General features: G+C 48.9%; 1 protein-coding gene and 1 pseudogene across 2 annotated transcripts in view; both read right to left on the minus strand.

Annotated features, from left to right (window-relative positions):
• The window catches only part of SMYD2 (SET and MYND domain containing 2), a 45266-nt gene that overhangs the window by 21752 nt on the left and 5399 nt on the right, over positions 1-18115 (minus strand). Inside the window, exon 2 of the mRNA XM_084865557.1 lies at positions 5039-5102. Within this exon, the coding sequence (XP_084721683.1) occupies positions 5039-5102 (64 nt within the window). The remainder of the gene's footprint in view (positions 1-5038; positions 5103-18115) is intronic.
• On the minus strand, positions 11590-12836 carry LOC311613010 (elongation factor 1-alpha 1-like; annotated as a pseudogene). Its single transcript has one exon. The product of its transcript is annotated as an elongation factor 1-alpha 1-like (transcript).

An 18115-nucleotide genomic window follows, 5' to 3' on the forward strand; every position in this document is an offset into this window, starting at 1 on the left:
GACACAAGTGCTTAAAGAGGCAGAAAGAGTTGCTACACTGTCTCGCGGTGCACCAGCATTTCCAAGCCTGGAAGAGTGACTGCTCAGCCAGCCACTTTTCTGCAGAGCAGAGGATACCCTGTCTTCCTGGCTCAGGAGACCCCGTTTTTACCGCCAAGTCCCCCTCTCTAACGCTTGCATCTGGTGTCTCTCTTGTTCTCCTGGCGCCTTCAAAACAGCCACAAGCGGCTTGTACGCACATGTACGCGCTTTCCTGCAATGTGGACTAGTGAGCAAACGTCACACACTTTCCATTCCCTTCGAGAGCAAACGGAAATAGGACCATTTCACGGGGAGGTGACCCCCGCTGCTGAATCCTCACCCTGAGGACACATGCACTGAAAAGAGTGACTGTAGGGATGCACTCGGCCACTCAGACACAGACTGTCCCCGTGTCACACATGTAGAAAAGGTTTCTAATATCATTTAAAAACAAGTGGCCCAGTTGACGGTGCTTCCTATGTCTGTGAGACCAAAGGGAACGTAACCAAGATGGAACCCATGACTCGGGCCCACTCACTAATCACCCAGAACCACGACAGGCCACGTGAGCATGTCTGACGCATTTTCTACACGTCAGGGTTTTTTTCCCCCCAGTTGACAAACATCAAGGACTTTCTGTCATCTTTAGTCACATGCTCCTTACATGTGCTTTTTAAAAATTTTCTTATCTAGGCCAGGGCATGCTCCTTCCTACTTTCAAAAGCACTCATAACCGCATCACCTCCATGTATACAACACAAACAGGTTGTTTTTTTTTTCTTCTGCTTGTTAGCGTTAAGAAATAACACTCCAGAAAGTTCTACATTCCAATGACTCCTCTAAAACCACCGGCTTTCTAAAGCGCGTCTCTTAAACATGTCATGGTGCTGTTTAATGACGTCTGAGTGAGGGAAGACTACGCTGAGCTTTCCAGGCATATTTATAAAAACAAATGTCGTTCATGAAAACACACAGGTTACAGCACAAGCCTAACTGAAAAGCAGGTTCTGTTTCTTTTGCATTTCCCCCCATTACCCTCTTATGCTTCATCCATTAAGACCTTTCCTCTGGCAGGGTCACCCTGAGTCAAGTGACGGAGGAGGAGAAAGTCAATGGGGCAGGATGCAGCCAAACTGTAGAAAATCCAGCAAAATCCGAACACGCTGAGGTTACAGAGAAGGGTCCGGGGGGAATGCACACGTCCATGAAAAGCTCACTTCCATTTCTGTAACTCGTTCCCATGGTGTCTTTTTCCCTAGGGCAGTGGTCGGCAAACTCATTAGTCAACAGAGCCAAATATCAAAGGTACAACCATTAAAATTTCTTTTGAGAGCCAAAGTGTTTAAACTTAAACTTCTTCTAACGCCACTTCTTCCAAATAGACTCGCCCAGGCCGTGGTATTTTGTGGAAGAGCCACACTCAAGCGGCCAAAGAGCCACATGTGGCTCTGGAGCCGCAGTTTGCAGACCACAGCACTAGGGGGCCATCAGCATTCCCACACAGAGTGCTGGGAAGTGGCGAAGGGCTTCCTCTAGCCCTTGGTATGCACTGGCAGGTCACTCAACCAGTATGGGCGTTGTTTCATCTCCTCGGGCTGAACCTGACCGCCTTTATTCCAACCTCACCCTCCGTTGTGTGATGGTGACCCCCTGAGGCCTGCAGGCGGGTGGGGCCCACCTGGGAAGGAGGCCCAGGGAGGGCGAGGCTTTCTCAGGTGGAGAATCACTCAATTACCTTCCTTCTCCTGTTTGAGCCACCTTCATTCCTGCACCAGAGCCTCCACGTGGATCCCGTCCAAACATTCCCGCAGGCGGAATCCCGAGGACATTTCCATCCGGAGCAAATGCCTCCGATTCCTCCCTAAGCACATAGGACGCCCTTGAACTCCCTGTTACTAAACACCTGGGACCACCTTTCTCATTGTAACGCTCTGCCCTGCACCTACTTAGCTCTTCAGAACTAAAGAATGGAAAGCCAACCTAACCGGTTTGGCTCAGTGGATAGAGCATCAGCCTGCGGACTGAAAGGTCCCAGGTTTGATTCTGGTCAGGGGCATGTACCCAGTAGGGGGTGTGCAGGAGACAGCTGATCGATGTTACTCTCTCATCGATGTTTCTAACTCTCTATCCCTCTCCCTTCTCTCTGTAAAAAAAAAAAATCAATAAAATATATTGAGAGAGAAAAAAAGAAAAAGAAAAGAAAAGAATGGAAAGCCATGGGCGTCGGCCTCCTCCTTCAGCCAGAGGAGGCAGATGAAAGAAAAGGGAAAGGAACAGGTCAGGCCCAGCCTGTCACCTCTGGAAACCGGGGGCTTCAGGAGCGGCGTTATCCCTGGTCATCGAGGCGGGCCTCTGGCCCCCAGATTCCTGGCAGACGCACAGGAAAAGTGACCTGGAGACGGGCTCCCGGGCTGAGGGTGCAGGGCCCAGGAACTGGGCAAGCAGCGGGAACACTCCACACATGGCGAGGCTGAACACAGCGAGCTGCCTAGGCCTAAGGCCTTTGAACGTGGCTTACAGTCACAGGACTGCATCCTCCATCCCGGGCTCCCTGCTGCCCAGGCAAGCCCTTCAGGATTTAACCAGCTGTGCAATCTGACTGCAGAAAGCGAGTGCAGAGACCGTCAGGCTGCCTGCTGTGAAGTCGTAAACAGGCCCTCGGGTTGGTGTGTTTGGTTCATGTGAACCCCCCAAGAGAGGGCACCCTTCACTGTGTGCTCACAAATGAGGTTCTGAGTCTGCAGATCTGGGAGACGAGGTCCTGAAGGCAGGGGAACCCGCAGAGCCACCTTAAAACCCCAACATGGCCCTGGCCGGTTTGGCTCAGTGGATAGAGTGTTGGCCTGTGGACTGAAGGGTCTCAGGTTCAATTCCAGTCAAGAGCATGTGCCTTGGTTGTGGGCACATCCCCCGTGGCGGGGGGGAAGGAGGGTGCAGGAGGCAGCTGATTGATGTTTCTCTCTCATCAATGTTTCTAACTCTCTATCCTTCTCCCTTCCTATCTGTAAAAAAAATCAATAAAATATATATTTTTTAAAAAAACAAACACAAAAAAATCCCCAACGTGGACCATAATGATTCATTAAAATAATGCCACTTTGTGAGGCTGACAGGACAGTAGCTTATGCTTAAGATGCCCAGAGTTGACTCAGCACCTCACACATCCCGATGTTCTCTATTAATGCCGCGTTCACAGGTACACCATTAGCGGTCTCAAGGTCTCAGGATCCATCCACTCTCTTAGGTAAAAAAAAAAAAAAAAAAAAAAAAAAAAAAAAGCCCCTTAAATCTAAAGCATGCTGTATGCATTATTAGCATAAGCCTAACCTTCAGTCTTGCCCGAATTATTGTAACATTATTTTTTCATAAGCCCACGCCCCTGGACACGGTGTCAGTTGAGATAGATTTCATATCTGTCACCTGGCCTGGGCAATTCACGACAATGGGCACCACTGTCCTTGCTTACACTGGAAGACACTGAGGTGGAGGGAGCTCCCTGGAATGGCCAAGTTCACAGAGCTAGCAGGCTACAGAGCTGGGAACCCGGCCTCCTGCTGGTCTGGGTCATATTCCCTGAACTGCGTGTGATTTACTACCTGCTTCTCTGGAGACCCAGAATGTAATGTTATATTTTTCTAGGCTTGTTTAAGTTAAATATAGAAACAGCTAACTTATCAGGCCTGGGCCACATCACACAAGTCCCAGGGCTCACTGACATCTCCAGCCCCCAGCCATCTAACCACGAAATGTTCTAGCCACAACTGGTGGGAGCAACGTATGGTCAGTCTCTCCTCTTCGAGAGAAGGCCCACTCCCCGGAAACTCAGCCACGGCCGTGTACATTCTCACTGTCGCAAAGGCGGGCGGTCCCGGAAGTCTGCCTTGGAGACGCAGAGAGGGGACTGTGCCTGTGGCCTCCGGTGCCAATGGCACAGCCCGGGCCTCCTTCTGGCAGGAGCCCGCCGTGGCTGGAGCGCCTCGGTCAGATGACATGAAGGCTTAGCAACCTCTCCCATGGCTAAATATCGCTCTTTGGGGACATTCAGAGGCAGCTGCGTGGGGACAGGAGAAGGAAACAAATGGAATCGAGGGTGACTGGAAGTAGATGGGGGGTGGGGGGCGGGATGTGAATGACACCACGTCACTCCATCAGTGGGAGCCGCTGTTTAAGGGCATAGCATGTCCCAGGGTGTGTTTTTTAGGTTTGGATTGAAAAAATTGACTGGGGAGCTCTAGCCAGTTTGTCTCCGTGGATCGAGCGTCGGCCTGTGAACTGAAAGGTCCTGGGTTCGATTCCAGTCAAGGGCATGTACCTTGGTTGCAGGTTCGGTCCCCAGCCCTGGTCGGGGGCATGTGGAAGGAAAACAATCGATGTTTTTCTCACTCTGTCTCTCCCCCAAAACCCCCACCCTGCAAAGAGCCCACAAGACTTCCTCCAACCTGAGTCTCAGGTCTCTTGATACTTCTCCATCAAACCAGATGCCTGTGGTCTGCACGCAGCCAGCCTCCTGAACCCGCCCAGCCCCAGTCCCAGTCCCAGTCCGGAGCAGCCACCCTCCAGATGTCTGAACAAAGGCCGTGCCAGGGGCTCACCTAAGTCTAGCTGAACCCAGGCTGGGTTCAAACAGCCCCGGGGTGCGGCCTGCTAGAAGGATGTGAACATTTTAAAGACAGCACTTGAGCATTTCTCATCTGTCATCTCTGCATGTTCCATCCGCTGCTGGTGGCCTTGGGGGCAAACGGTCACACACCTGCCTGTGCCCCACATGGCTCTCCCTGTGTCTCTCCCACTTCTCCTGCTCCCGTTTCCTGGTCCTATAAATGGCGCCCATAGGGGACTGTCCGGGTTCTGGGTCAGCTCCCAGGGGTATCCAGCCACATCCCACACCACCACGCGGCTTTCCGGCTCCGGCTGCAGGAGGGCGCTGAGGGAGCCCGTGACAAGCCAGAGAAGGATGTTGGGGGTCCCCGATGTTTCCGGAAACAAGGCCCTCCCTGCCAGGCGGCCCCGCACCTACCTGACACTCCACATTGCAGTAAAATGCCTGCTTGCATCTTCCACATTTGGACAATCCTTCTTTCCTTGAAAACAGAAAGGGCACGGTAGTGGCGAGAGGCACAGACACGCGAAGCCGCATATTGATTTATCATGCAATAATCCCAGCCATCTGGCCGGGAAGCAGAGCCAAGAGTCCCCATACCTTCCTCCCCCCCGGATCAGTGGCGTTTTTTCCCAGAGGAGGTTTTGACCAGATCCAGTCCTTGAGGAGGAGCGAGCGGGTCCAAGAGCATGCGCTCCGACATGCACCATCCCTGGCAGCGTGAAGGGCACTTTCCGGGGAGCGGGAGGCCATGCTCTCTGCTCGTGGGACCCCGCCGCGGCCCCCATCACCTGCCCTAGGGCTCAGGAGTCTGGGCAACTCAAAGGCTTCTAGGTCCCAGTTTCCTCAGCTGCTGCCGAGGGACAGACATAGACCGTGGGGGGGGGGGGAGGTTTGACATCCTGAAGACAGAGGACTGGGGCACACAGGAAACCTCAGAGTGAGTGACAGCTTTATTGTTGTTGTTGTTTTTATAGCAAAGGTGGAGATTTAGTGAAGAGTAAGTACAGATTCCCACAGAACGGACTCCCACACAGGGAGGGGGAAAGGGCCCCAGGGACAGCTTTCTTGTTCAGGAGATGCCGGGGATGCAGGACAGGAGACTGCCTGTGTCAATAATCCAAAGGTCCAGAAGGGGAAGCTGGAAAGCAATGCAACCCAGCAAGCGGGGGCACATCCTTGAGGACAACGGGACGGGCTAGGATTGGTCCCTACGGCACCGCGTCAGCGGGCTCCTGAGCGGTTCTCCTGCCTCTTCCCAATTCGGCCAACGCTCCCTGTGCACTGGGGTCCTAGCTGCTTCCCAGGAAGGACAGGGACACAGGAGCTTTCCAGCTGCTGCGTGTGTAGCAGTCGATGAGCATTAGATAAGCCAAAGCTTTTTTTTTTTTTTTAATTATTAATATATTTTATTGATTTTTTTAAAGAGAGGAAGGGAGAGGGACAGAGAGTTAGAAATGTCGATGAGAGAGAAACATCCATCAGCTGACTCCTGCACCCCCTCTCCCCCCTCACGGATGTGCCCACAACCAAGGTACGTGCCCTTGATCGGAATCGAACCTGGAACCTTTCAGTCTGCAGGCCAATGCTCTATCCATTGAGCCAAACCGGTCAGGGCAAGCCAAAGCTTTTTTTATTGTAAAAAAACTGTGAAGCTACTGAATTAAACCCCACACGGACAGAACTCCGAAACGATTGTCTGGAGGTGGGGACCCCCACTGGTTACACTGATTCGCACGCTCGGCGCTGCAGCCGGCTTTCTAGCCCGAAAACATGCCAGCACCACGAGGGGCATTCCTGAGGGCAGCACCTCATCGCCACCCTCCTCCCCTCGCCCACCCGCCCGCCCGTGGAACCCGGGTTCTAGAACGTGCATTAGCGCGCTACAGAAGCAGCCAGTGGCAGTCACCACACAGCTCCCATAGGATCCAAAAAGGCGCCCACGGTTGGAAGGAAGCAGGCTGTCCTGCCATGTTCATGACAGCACTTGGCTTCCCGGGAGCCACCTGCAGCGCGGGTGGGAGAAAAGCACATCTTGCCGCTGAGGCATAAATAAATGTTCCGAGTTTGCACATCTCACCGGCTCACCAGGGAACCCACGTGTTCAGCCCAGTGTATCCTCTGGCCTGAAATGCCCCCGAGGTTGTGTCTCAAGGGCTCCGTACTCTGACTTCGCACTTTGGAAGATGAAATAAATGAGATATGAGGTCCAAGCCGTCTTGCATTTTTTTTTTTTTTTTTTTTTTTTTTTTTATCTAGGGAAAGAGGGCACGAAGTGACATGGAAGCAAGGGCTCAGGGCTGTGGGCCTTGAAGAAGTGCCAGGGGGAGGGAGAGCAAAGATGGGCAAAGCCAGGGAATGGGGTTCCAAAATTCTTTCCAAAAAGAAGTGTTTGCAAATGCATCCTGGGTGGGGAGATGCCACAGATCCTCCCGGCACAGGAGGAGGAAAAGGAACCCGTTACTGACAGTGAAAAGCAAAAGAATCTGCTTTGGCCGAAGCCGGTTTGGCTCAGTGGATAGAGCGTCAGTCTGCGGACTGAAAGGTCCCAGGTTCGATTCCAGTCAAGGGCATGTACATTGGTTGCGGGCACATCCCCGGTAGGTGGTGTGCAAGAGGCAGCTGGTCGATGTTTCTCTCTCATCGACGTTTCTAGCTCTCTATCGCTCTCCCTTCCTCTCTGTAAAAAATCAATAAAATATATTTTTAAAAAAAGAAAAAAAAAAGAATCTGCGTTGGTCTACTCTGGTCTGAGCGATTCTAGACGAAGAGGGGTGGGCCTACAGAGGGAGCTCTGTTGAAATTATCCCAATGTGTGCTTCAGTTCTTCCCGTGAACTAGGGGGAGTTGTAAACTTTTCTTAAGCCCAGTGGTTGAAACTCAGACTAAAACTTTGCTGAGGTGGTACCCACATGGTGTGAGCATGCGCTGGGGAGAGAAAGGAAGAGAGAGGAAGAGAGCCTGCGTTTGCCTATTGCTGACGGAGAAGGTGAGCCGGAGAGAAACTTCATATGGGATATTCGCTTTCACTGGAGGAACACACGAGGCCTTGAGAATAAACTCCGCGCCGACAGAAGACGCAGCCGTGAATCTTTCATTTGCCACACAACCTGATCAGAAATGTCCAGGTTTGGGGCAAGGCAGCAAAACAAAGGAAACAAAATTCCCCTCAAAGAAAAGTTCATAAAGGTCACCTGGAGGAATTAACTGAAATATAAAACAACCCAAAAGGAGTGGAACTCAAAGAAAGTGAAGGGTGAGTCTCCAATCACCTCCAGAGGGTCTCAGCCTGGCCTCACTGGGCCTGGTGTAGGACCCAGAAATTCTCATCTCGTTGGTCTCAGCTGGGTGAATGTTTGGTTAAGAATAGAGTGGCAGATGCCACATTTTCTAACTATGGCAAGAAAACATTCTAGAAGCCAGGAGTGAGTTGTTTTTTTAAAAAAATATTTTTATTGATTTCAGAGAGGAAGGGGTGTGGGAAGACAGAGAGAAAAAGAGAGAGAGAGAGAGAGAGAGAGAGAGAGAGAGAGAGAGAGAGAGAGAGAAGTGTCAATAATGAGAGAGAATCAGTGATTAGCTGCCTCCTGCACACCCTACACTGGGGACTGAGCCCACACTCCGGGCATATGCCCTGACCAGGAATCGAACTGTGATCTCCTGGTTTACGGGTCGATGCTCAACCACTGAGCCACGCCAGCCAGGCGGGAGTGAGTTTTTAAGACGACAGCCTCAGCTTTCTGTCCACGCCTCCGGATACCCACTTCATAATTGAGGATGAATACAGCAAGTCCTGTTTTCTTTCTGATGCCTGAGGAGCTATGTGCTTTTGGGAAAACTACTGACCCTTTCTGAACCTGCTCCCTCCACTATAGAGATACAGTTCTGCCTTATAGGTTTGTTATGAAAATTAAGTGAGAAAACACAAGTTGCCATGTCCTAGGCCTCTACGTTTAATTAGCCTTCACTCTTTTTACCCCCCGTCCCAAATGATATCAACTACTGAAATATCTTCAGGATGATCTCACCCAGACTCATATTTACAGGATTTATGTTTGCAAAGCCTTTGTTTTATGGGCAAACATTGCCCCTGCTGTTACCTCTTTGAACGTAAGGAACGGTTCCGTCCACAAAGATTGGAAAGGCAGGCCAGAGGAAAACCCTGATCTGATCACAAGCGGCGGGAACAGATCTTAGAAGGCACGCTCCTGCCATTTTTTACTGGAGGAGACGCGCGGCAGTGATTAATTTTCTTGCTTTTAAAAATTCGGAAGCCACGAAGCTGTAATTAGAGATGTAATTAACAACTCCCGCTAGTTAGCGCGTGGCCGCGGGTGCTGTTGGTCTCTGGATGAAAAAGGGTTTGATCCCGTAAGCTCCCTAGCTTCCCAGACTGAAACGAACGCTGGGTGGGTTTCACCATGAAAGAAAACGATCCTGGCGTGGAGGGGGGCTTGCGATCACAATTACTTTTAACTAACGGCGACAGGAGAAGTGACAAGTGTGCGCTGGGGAACAGAGACGGCCCCGGCCAGACGGGGAAAGAGAAAAGGAAAAAAGCCCAGCGGCGCAATATCCGTGGGTTGACATAAGACAATCAGAAACAAAGTTAGCCTCCCACCCAGAGAGAGAGAGAGAGAGAGAGAGAGAGAGAGAGAGAGAGAGAGAGAGAGAGAGAGGGAGAGGAGAGAGAGAGGTTGCACCAGTAAATTTTTATGTGAGAGAAACAAAAATGGGAGGAATTGTGGCGGAACCCTATTATAATCCTAGTCTGGGGGGGGGGGGGACAAGGATAACACGGAGGCTCGGGGTTTTGTGTGACAGTAAAAGATGCTCCCTGTCACTTTAATCCACAATGGAGCCGGGCGCCGGGACCCACGGGTGGGGGGGCGGGGGGCGGGGGTGGGGGCGGCTTCTTCCAGGAGCCCCGCTGAACCTCCCCTTCGCAGGAGGCTTTGTTCCGAGGCTTGTTAAAAGTTGGAGCCGGGGCCCGGGGGAGGCGGGAAATATTTAGGGCAGTGAGGGAGCAACTAATAGGTTTCCCCAACGACAGGAACAGGAACTGGATGTACAAGGAGAAAGCGGGCTTTGGTGGTCAGGGCGATGAATGGCTGGCCTTGCGACAAAACGATGACACTGCGGGGGACGGAGGGGGTGTAGGTCACAGGGTACACATGTTCGGTGGTACGTTCTGAGGATTGAATGTACAGCGTGGGGACTACCGGTGAATAATACAGTATTGTGTACTTGAAAGGTGCGGAGGGTAGAGTGTGGGCATTCTCACCGCACAGACAAAAAAAGTTAACTCTGTGCCGTGATGTGTTCATGATCTTGATCTCAGTCCTCATTCCACAACGGATACCATCGTACCCTCTACCTAGGAGCGGTGTTTGCCAATTATTCCTCCATCAAGCTAAAAGAGTGCTATAAATATGGCTCTAGCTAAGCTCAGAAATGAAAAAAAAAATGACAAAGAAATGAATAAAAATGACACTGATTTACTGATTTAGGATTTGTTTTAATGCAGGCTTTGGCCGGCATGGAATTCACCTTTGCCTTAGAAAGAGCAGTTCATGAAATAGAGGAGAAAAAGGAAGAGCCCACAGTGAACACTCAATTGCTCTTTCCAGCCACTGGACGGCACGTGGTCCAGCCACATCCTGTAGACCCTGCAAAGCACTAACAGCTCACGCCTGCCCCACGACCGGATGTGCCCTTTAATATTTAGCATCTGCCTCTGGAAACATGTACTTCATTAACCTTTGTGGGAGATCAGAATGACACTTTTTTTTTTCCCTCCTAGTTTATCTTCCACTTCTGTCGCCTACTGAAGTCAAAAAGGAGAGAAACAATGAATGCCTTTCGTTTTATCTCGGTTCTCTCATAAATAAACGGACAATAAGTAACATTTCTTCGAATGGTGTCAGAGGTTATCATTAATACTCTGGAACACCAATAATATTAGATTCCCCTATGACCACGTTTGCCCTAACGTCCATAACACCCAGGTGTTGACATACCAAGGGAAGGGACAAAACCAAGGTTATATAAATTTAACTATTTAAAAACTCAAAACACTCCTCACTGTATTCCTCACTTCAGAATGCAGGCCACAGAGTAGGGGGAAAAAACGTGTGAAAATACCTTTTTGACCTAATGCTAAGCGTGAGTCCCAGAATATAGTCAGGCCTTCCGCAGCCAGACATGAGTATTAGCTCCTTGCCCAACAAACAGGCGATCTGCAATGAATCTAACAAGAAAACGTATCTCTTCAATTGCTTGCAGAAGAATTTTAAGAGGGGTCACCCTCTCATCCTATTTTTCTATACACAAACAATCATTAATCGAATTGCCAATTTGTGTAGGTGAACTACCCTAATTGTGGATTTTTACCCTGAGAACTCAAACTCACCAGATATTGTTTAAATAGGTGTAGCAGACATTTTTCTTTTTTCTTTTCCTCCTCATTAAACTTTAATGGGTTTCAAAAGTATGTGACTGATACGGGGTCAAGTTGTTTCCATTTAAATGTACTGATTTTTGCCCAGCCAGCGTGGCTCAGTGGTTGAGTGTTGACCTATGAACCACGAGATCACAAATGGTTTGATTCCTGGTCAAGGCACATGCCCGTGTTTGGGCTCCACAGTAGGGGGCAACCAATTGATGTTTCTCTTAGATGTTTCTATCTCTTCATCCCTCTCCCTTCCTCTCTCTAAAAATCAATAAACTATTTTTAAAAGTACTGATTTTGAAAACAAATAACTTAAAAAACTGCCCACACACAAACAACAATCCACCAAATTGTCCACAAAACATTCTTCTTTCCTTCTGAAGATTTTATGATGCATTGTATTCATTAACCAGTCTCTTACATTAAACTTAAATGGCCAGTTGAGACAAACAGTTCTGAGACCATTCTTCCACCACTGATTGAGATGGGGATGGCAGGGATTGGGGGTACCATTCATTCAGTTAGCCTTTTGAGCTTTCTGGGCAGACTTCGTAGCTTTGCCAGCTCCAGCTGCCTTCTTGACTACTGCTTGGATGACACCCACAGCAACTGTCTGTGTCATGTCACGAACAGCAGAACCGCCCAGAGGAGGGCAGTCCGAGATACTCTCACCACACATGGGCTTGCCAGGAACCATATCGATGATGGCAATATCAGCAGATTTCAAAAACTTTGGGCCACCTTCCAGCTGTTTCCCCAGAACGACGATCACTCCTCTCCTTCAGCTCAGCAAACTTTCAAGCAAGATGAGCTGTGTGACAATCCATGCCGGCGTGTGTCCGGCGCTGATCTGGCCTGGGTGGCTCAGGATAATCACCTGAGCTGTGAAGCCAGCTGCTTCCGCTGGTGGGTCATTTTGGCTTTCACCAGCCACATCGCCACGACATCTTTGACAGGCACATTCTTGACACTGAAGCCCACACTGTCCCTAGGAAGAGCTTCACTCAAAACCCCAGGGTGCATTTCATCGGACTTCACTTCAGTTGTAACGCTGACTGCAGCGAAGTGGCCACCACTGAGAACACCAGTCTTCACTCGGCCCACAGGGACCGTGCCCACGCCACCCATCTGGTAGCCATCCTGGAGGGGCAGATACAGAGTTGGAGGCAGGATGCAATCCAGAGCTTCAGGCAGTGGGTCCCACTGGCACTGCCATCTCTACAGGTGACTTTCCATCCCCCGAACCAAAAGGCATGTTAACACTTGGCTCCAGCACGTCATCTCCATTCCAACCAGAAATTAGGACAAATGCTACTGTGTCTGGGGTGTAGCCCCTTTTCTTCATGAAGATGCCGACTTCTTGAACAATTTCCTCATATCCTTTCTGCTCGTGAAACCCACTTGGTTGACACCAACCATCAGCTGTTTCATGCTCAGTGTGTCAGCCAGAAGGGCCTGCTCACGGGTGTGCCTGATTCTTGGAGATGCCTGCTTCAAGTTCACCAGCACCTGTAGCAACAATCAGGGTGGCACAGGCAGCCTGGGAAGGGCCTGTAGTTGTGGTTTTGATGAAGTCTTTGTGACCTGGGGCATCAATGATGGTCATACAATACCTTCTGGTCTCGAATGTCCACAGGGAGCCGTCAGTGTGATACCACGCTCACGTTCAACCTTCGTGGATCCCCCCACATCTATAGATCTGCTGCCAGTAGTGGCAGGCTTGCGGGAATCTGGGTCTCCAATAATGACGATGTCGAAATGCATCTTTCACGACCCCCGGGTTCTGGCTGCAAACCCGTTGCGGAAAAGCAGACTTTTTTTTTTTTTTCTTCAATCCTTACTGATTTCTAAATAAAGGATCCTTTTTATACTATAAAACCTTGTCCATGAGGCAGGGACGAAGTACGTTAATCTACCTTAGCCAAGTAAATTGTATTCAGAAAGTATTATTTTCTCTGTGTAAGGTAGTGTGTCAGGCTCTGGGGGAATACTATTTTTATAAAAACGGAGCTTTTTGAGGAAATACGCCCTACCTTCATGACAGTGATTAATATAAACATCAGGCAAGATGATTCAGATGACACTGAACTGACAGCAGGAAGCTACTCCTGGGACTGCACTCTTAAAGACATGATGGCACCTACAGAGAGGGCACCTACAGAGAACGCTGTCCTGATCACCCCAGAATCCCCAAGGTCACAGCACAGGGCTGGGGCAGTAGGGTGTTTAATCAATATACATAGAAGAATGAAAATTGGTAGTATATATATATGAATACAATTAAGAGCTGTGTGGGCTGGAATGTTTAAAAGGGAGCTGCATAACAGAGATGTGAGTTGAGTTGGATCTCTGTTGAGGATGAACAGACGTAGGGAAGGCCTTACCTGGACGGGGCCTTCTAGGTTACACACGGGCAAAGGAGGAAGGAAGAACAACACGGATAAAGGGAAAGGAATGAAGAAAGACCACCCAGATTGCGTTTAGGGTCTCGGTAAAAGAGCAGGGAGAGATAACGCTGGATCGGATGAGGTGGGCGTTTCATGGGGAGAGACATAACCCACCTGGCTCGCTGGACTACGTTTAGGGTTTTTAAGGGGCTGAGGGAACAGGCTGGCAGGACAAGTTTTAGTTGGAGGACCTTGGAACTTGGCCATTTATGGTAAAGGGGTGTCAGCACCGGATCTTCCTGGACAAGGGACCCTTGGAATCTGAAAGGGTTCCGGTGTTCAAGTTCCAGTTATGTCCCAGGTTCTGTGGGGCCTGAGGGGCGGGGGTGGACTCTGGTTCCGGCTGGGGACAGCTGGAGGTCAAAGTTCCCTCCTCTACCCACGTGTCCACCGCATGACCTAACGGTTTTGCTCTGTTGTCTCTGGAAAGATCAAACAGGATAGGGCCATTCTGGGCGGGTTCTGCGGCGACAGCTCTGCTACATATGTGTGTGACTGATGGAGAAGAGATTTTGCATGTGTTTCTTATACCAATATCTCCCCAGTGAGGACAACCAGCAGAATATAAGCCCGGGGCGGGACTCATAGCCCTGCAGAGTCCTCCCTGGTACTCACAGACCCAAGTGAAAAAGTTCAAGGTCTTTCCATTTTTTTTTTGTCACAGATTGCAACCTAACTCCTCTCAAGAGCCAGGACATCAAATCCTTGACATTTTTTTTTTTTTTTTAAATTTGGCTCAGATGAAAAACTGTATCTCATGGGTCAGCCAGACTTTCTCGCCACCTCCATCTCCCTTCCCCTTTCCCCCTCCCCCCCCCAAATAGGCCTGTGTCATCAAGCCCTGGTGTGAAATTCCCTTCTCCCGTGAGCTGGCCTTATTGCTTCTCTCCTCCTGGGGACACTGTACATCACCGTGCACGCGTGGATACACACCGCTGTCTCAGCTATCGTGGCAAGCATTCATTCTGGTTTCCAGGCATCCTACATTTGCCACAGATAAGCATTTAGGAATTTTCCGATGCACTCCTTCCCGTGAAAGCTAAGCTAATCCACTTGATTAATATGCACACAATATTTCCATTTAATCACTGAAACCTTCCACTTGGTGTACAAGAGCCACCAGATTTTATGTTAATAAATTGGCACAAGGAGCGCCACACTATTTTTAAATTTCTGATTGAAGGAGAATCTGAGAGACACAGCTGGGTTCTCAGCAAACGAGTGAACTAGAAAGATAAGTTGTTTCCTGTGCCCTCAAGACTTTTTTGGCATTATTTTCCTGCTAAATTGCAGATTTCTGTCCTTCAGAGAGGTCTTGAAGAGATCTGATTTCCTTCTGTTCTATTGTGCTGGCGTGAACGCCTTTGCAATTGAAAAGGAGGCCGCGGAGGGTGGTAGGAACAGAGTCAGCAGAAGTTGCACAAAGTGAGGTGTGCGGCTTTGTGACTGGGTAGAGCGCCTGTGCTAATGAGGCCAAGGTCGTGGGTTCAACCCCTGAAAAGGCAGTCACTTCAGACAATTCCCTGCTGGAGGGCTGCACCCCTAAACTACGGCAGATTTGCTAGAAATCCAAAGATGAGAGGGCCGGGGATGTGGGTGGGAAAGGTGAGGGTGATGTACAGAGTCTGATCACGCAGGTCCCTTGAGTGGAGACGGACCTCTGGTCCCAGGACTGGCCACTGTCCAGGGAGGGGTGAGGGGCCAGGGGCAGGGTGGTCGCTTCGGAAAGCCTCAGGGCCACCCGGCTGCCCGGAGGAGGGCTCACCATCTGCATCCCGTCAAGTACAATTAGGGTGCCCTGTGCTAGGTCTGCCTAGCTCCCTGGTGAGGATCAGGACATACACACACACTCGGAGACATGCAGGCAAACCTAGAGAGGGGCTGGGCTGTCCGTGAGAGGAGCAGAAATGGCACTGAGGACTCAGTAATAGGGGACATTTTCTTAAATTGGCCTTGCACAGGCCAGATGAAAGCATGCCTTGAACTTCGAAATATGAATACCTCACCCACTCTACACCTGAGGTCTACAAAAAAGCTGTGTGCGTGTGTGTGTGTGTGTGTGGGGGGGGGGCACACAGAGGAGGGGGAGGAAGTGACAAGGTGACTCCAGGAAATATAAAGGATATTTATAATGAGCAACTGCCTCCTTGGGAAGCAGAAATAAAGTGGCTTAAAATTGTGATTATTTTGTATGTCTTTACATCGACAAGAAAAAATAAAGGGGATATTAACCTAAAGGCAAAAGAGGTAAGCCTAACACACAAACATAAATAGGAACTTCCTTTGTAATTCTCTATCTCAAGTTCTAACACAGGCAGCTGTGCTGTCCCAGGTTCCCCCTGATTCTGAGTCCTCCTGAAGACCAGCTGCTGCCAAAGTGTCACACCGAGCCCCGAACCTTCCCAAAGAAATTGAAGACATCACTCAGCATCCTTTAAAGAACCTCTGACCGATAGTGTGCCATCGGCGTATCCCACAGAAACCCCACGCAGGGGCCTCCTACAATAATAGCTGCATCATAAACTATGTTTTCAAACCTGGCTGACTTACCTTTGCACAGAGCAAGGTTCTGGAGAACGGATACGTCTAAGAAAAAGGAAAGGGGTTCTACGCTGATGCTGCCCTCCCAGAGATGTAGGTAGGTCTGAAGACTGAGATGACAAACCCATCTTAGTTCTAGCATAAGATTAATCGATATTACAAACCCACAAAAGGACCAAATCCTGGTGTTCTTTTTACGGCTTATTAGGTAATGATTGATACATATAAAAGAATATATGTAGCTCTTGTGCAAATTCCAAAGCACTGTAATAAAAACATCTCCGAACCCATAACAGGAGACGATACAGGCACAAATCAGATGAATCAATTTATTTGTTAAAATTTAAAAAATAATGCATTCGTTTGTTGAATTATCTTTTGGGGAAAGCAAAAGAGGTGGTAAAAATGGCATTCATTCAGCCTGGCCATCATGGCTCAGTGGTTGAGCATCGACCTATGAAGGAAGAGGTCATGGTTCTACCAGTTTTCCTGGTCAGGGCAGATGCCCAGTGTTTCATGCTCAATTTCCCAGTAGGAGGCGTGCAAGAGGCAGCCAGTCAATGATTCTCATCATTGAAGTTTCTCTCTCTCTCTCCCTCTTCCTTCCTCTCTAAAGTCAATAAAAAGTATGTATATTAAAAAAAAATGCATTCATTCAAGGAGAAACCAGCAACGAATTAAGTCCTGGTGTCCAGGTGTGAACGACACAGTCGATTCGGGCGGAAAGGGGCAGAGAGAGGAAGCTCAGACTGCAATAGGAAAACAGGGCTCCATCTGTGAAGAGCACAGAGCCTGGCCCTTAGAAGACATTCGATGCCTGTGTGACAATAAAAAGAAAGCGGAATTCAAGGAAACAACTTAACCTGCCTAACATTCAGTTTCCTCCTACCTTCCCGAGAGAATCAAAATAAGAACGTGCATGGAAATGCTTTATGAGCTGTAAAGAGCAATGTGATTGAAAGTAATGCCATTTTATATAGATCTTCAGATTTTTTTTATTTTTTATTTTTTATTGAGAGGATTTTCTGCAATTGCTTTGGGGAGGGAAAGGGGCTAGAAGGTGGTTTTAACTCACCGGGGTTTGCATCTCACTGCAGGACATCCTGCTGCTGTTCTGTCTCTTTCATCTCAAATTGTTTCCAAACGGCAGCTTGGGCACTGAGCCTCTATAAGCCAACACAGACACCATGCTCCCTGCATAGGAAAACTACGCATGTGACAGCACTTGGCACCTTTGAAGTCCAGAGGAGAGAGCAGAGAGGAGCCTGCTATCCTTGCTGTGTGGAAAATTCTGTTTTCCTCCATTCCCCTTTTCAAATATGTGTTTAATGTCATAGTGAACGTGTATTAAAGTGTCTAAGCACTTTGGAGCTAGAAAAGGCTTTTTAGGAAAAAAAAAAAAAAAAAAAAAAAAGCTTTACCCCTGGCTAGTGTGGCTTAGTGGGTTGAGAGTCCTGTGCACTGAAAGACTGCTGGTTCATTTCCTTGTCAGGGCATCTGCCCAGTTTGTGGGTTCAATCCCCAATTGATTTCTCTTTCTCTCTCTCTATCTCCCCCCTGCCCCTGCTTCCTCCCCCCCCCCTTCTACTCTCTCTAAAAAATAAATAAATAAATAAATAAATAGCCTTAAGTGGAACTCCCATTTGACCCAGTAATCCCACTTCTAGGAATATATCCAAAGAAACTAGAAACACCAATCAGAAAGAATATATATACACCCTATGCTCCTAACAGCGCAATTCACCATAGCTAAGATTTGGAAACAGCCTAAGTGCCCATCAGCAGATGAGTGAATTAAAAAGCTGTGGTACAGCTACACAATGGAATGCTATGCTGCTATAAAAACAAAGGAATTCTTACCATTTGCAACAGCATGGATGGAACTGGAGAGCATTATGCTAAGCGAAATAGGCCAGTCAGAGAAAGATAAATATCACATGATCTCACTCATTTGTGGAATATAATGAACAACATAAACTGATGAACAAAAACAGACTCAGAGACAGAGAAACATCTATCAGACTGCCAAACCTCAGAGGGGAAGTAGGGGAGGGT

This window comes from Pipistrellus hanaki (assembly GCF_964339955.1).
Source record: "Pipistrellus hanaki genome assembly, chromosome: 18".
Lineage (NCBI taxonomy): Eukaryota > Metazoa > Chordata > Mammalia > Chiroptera > Vespertilionidae > Pipistrellus > Pipistrellus hanaki.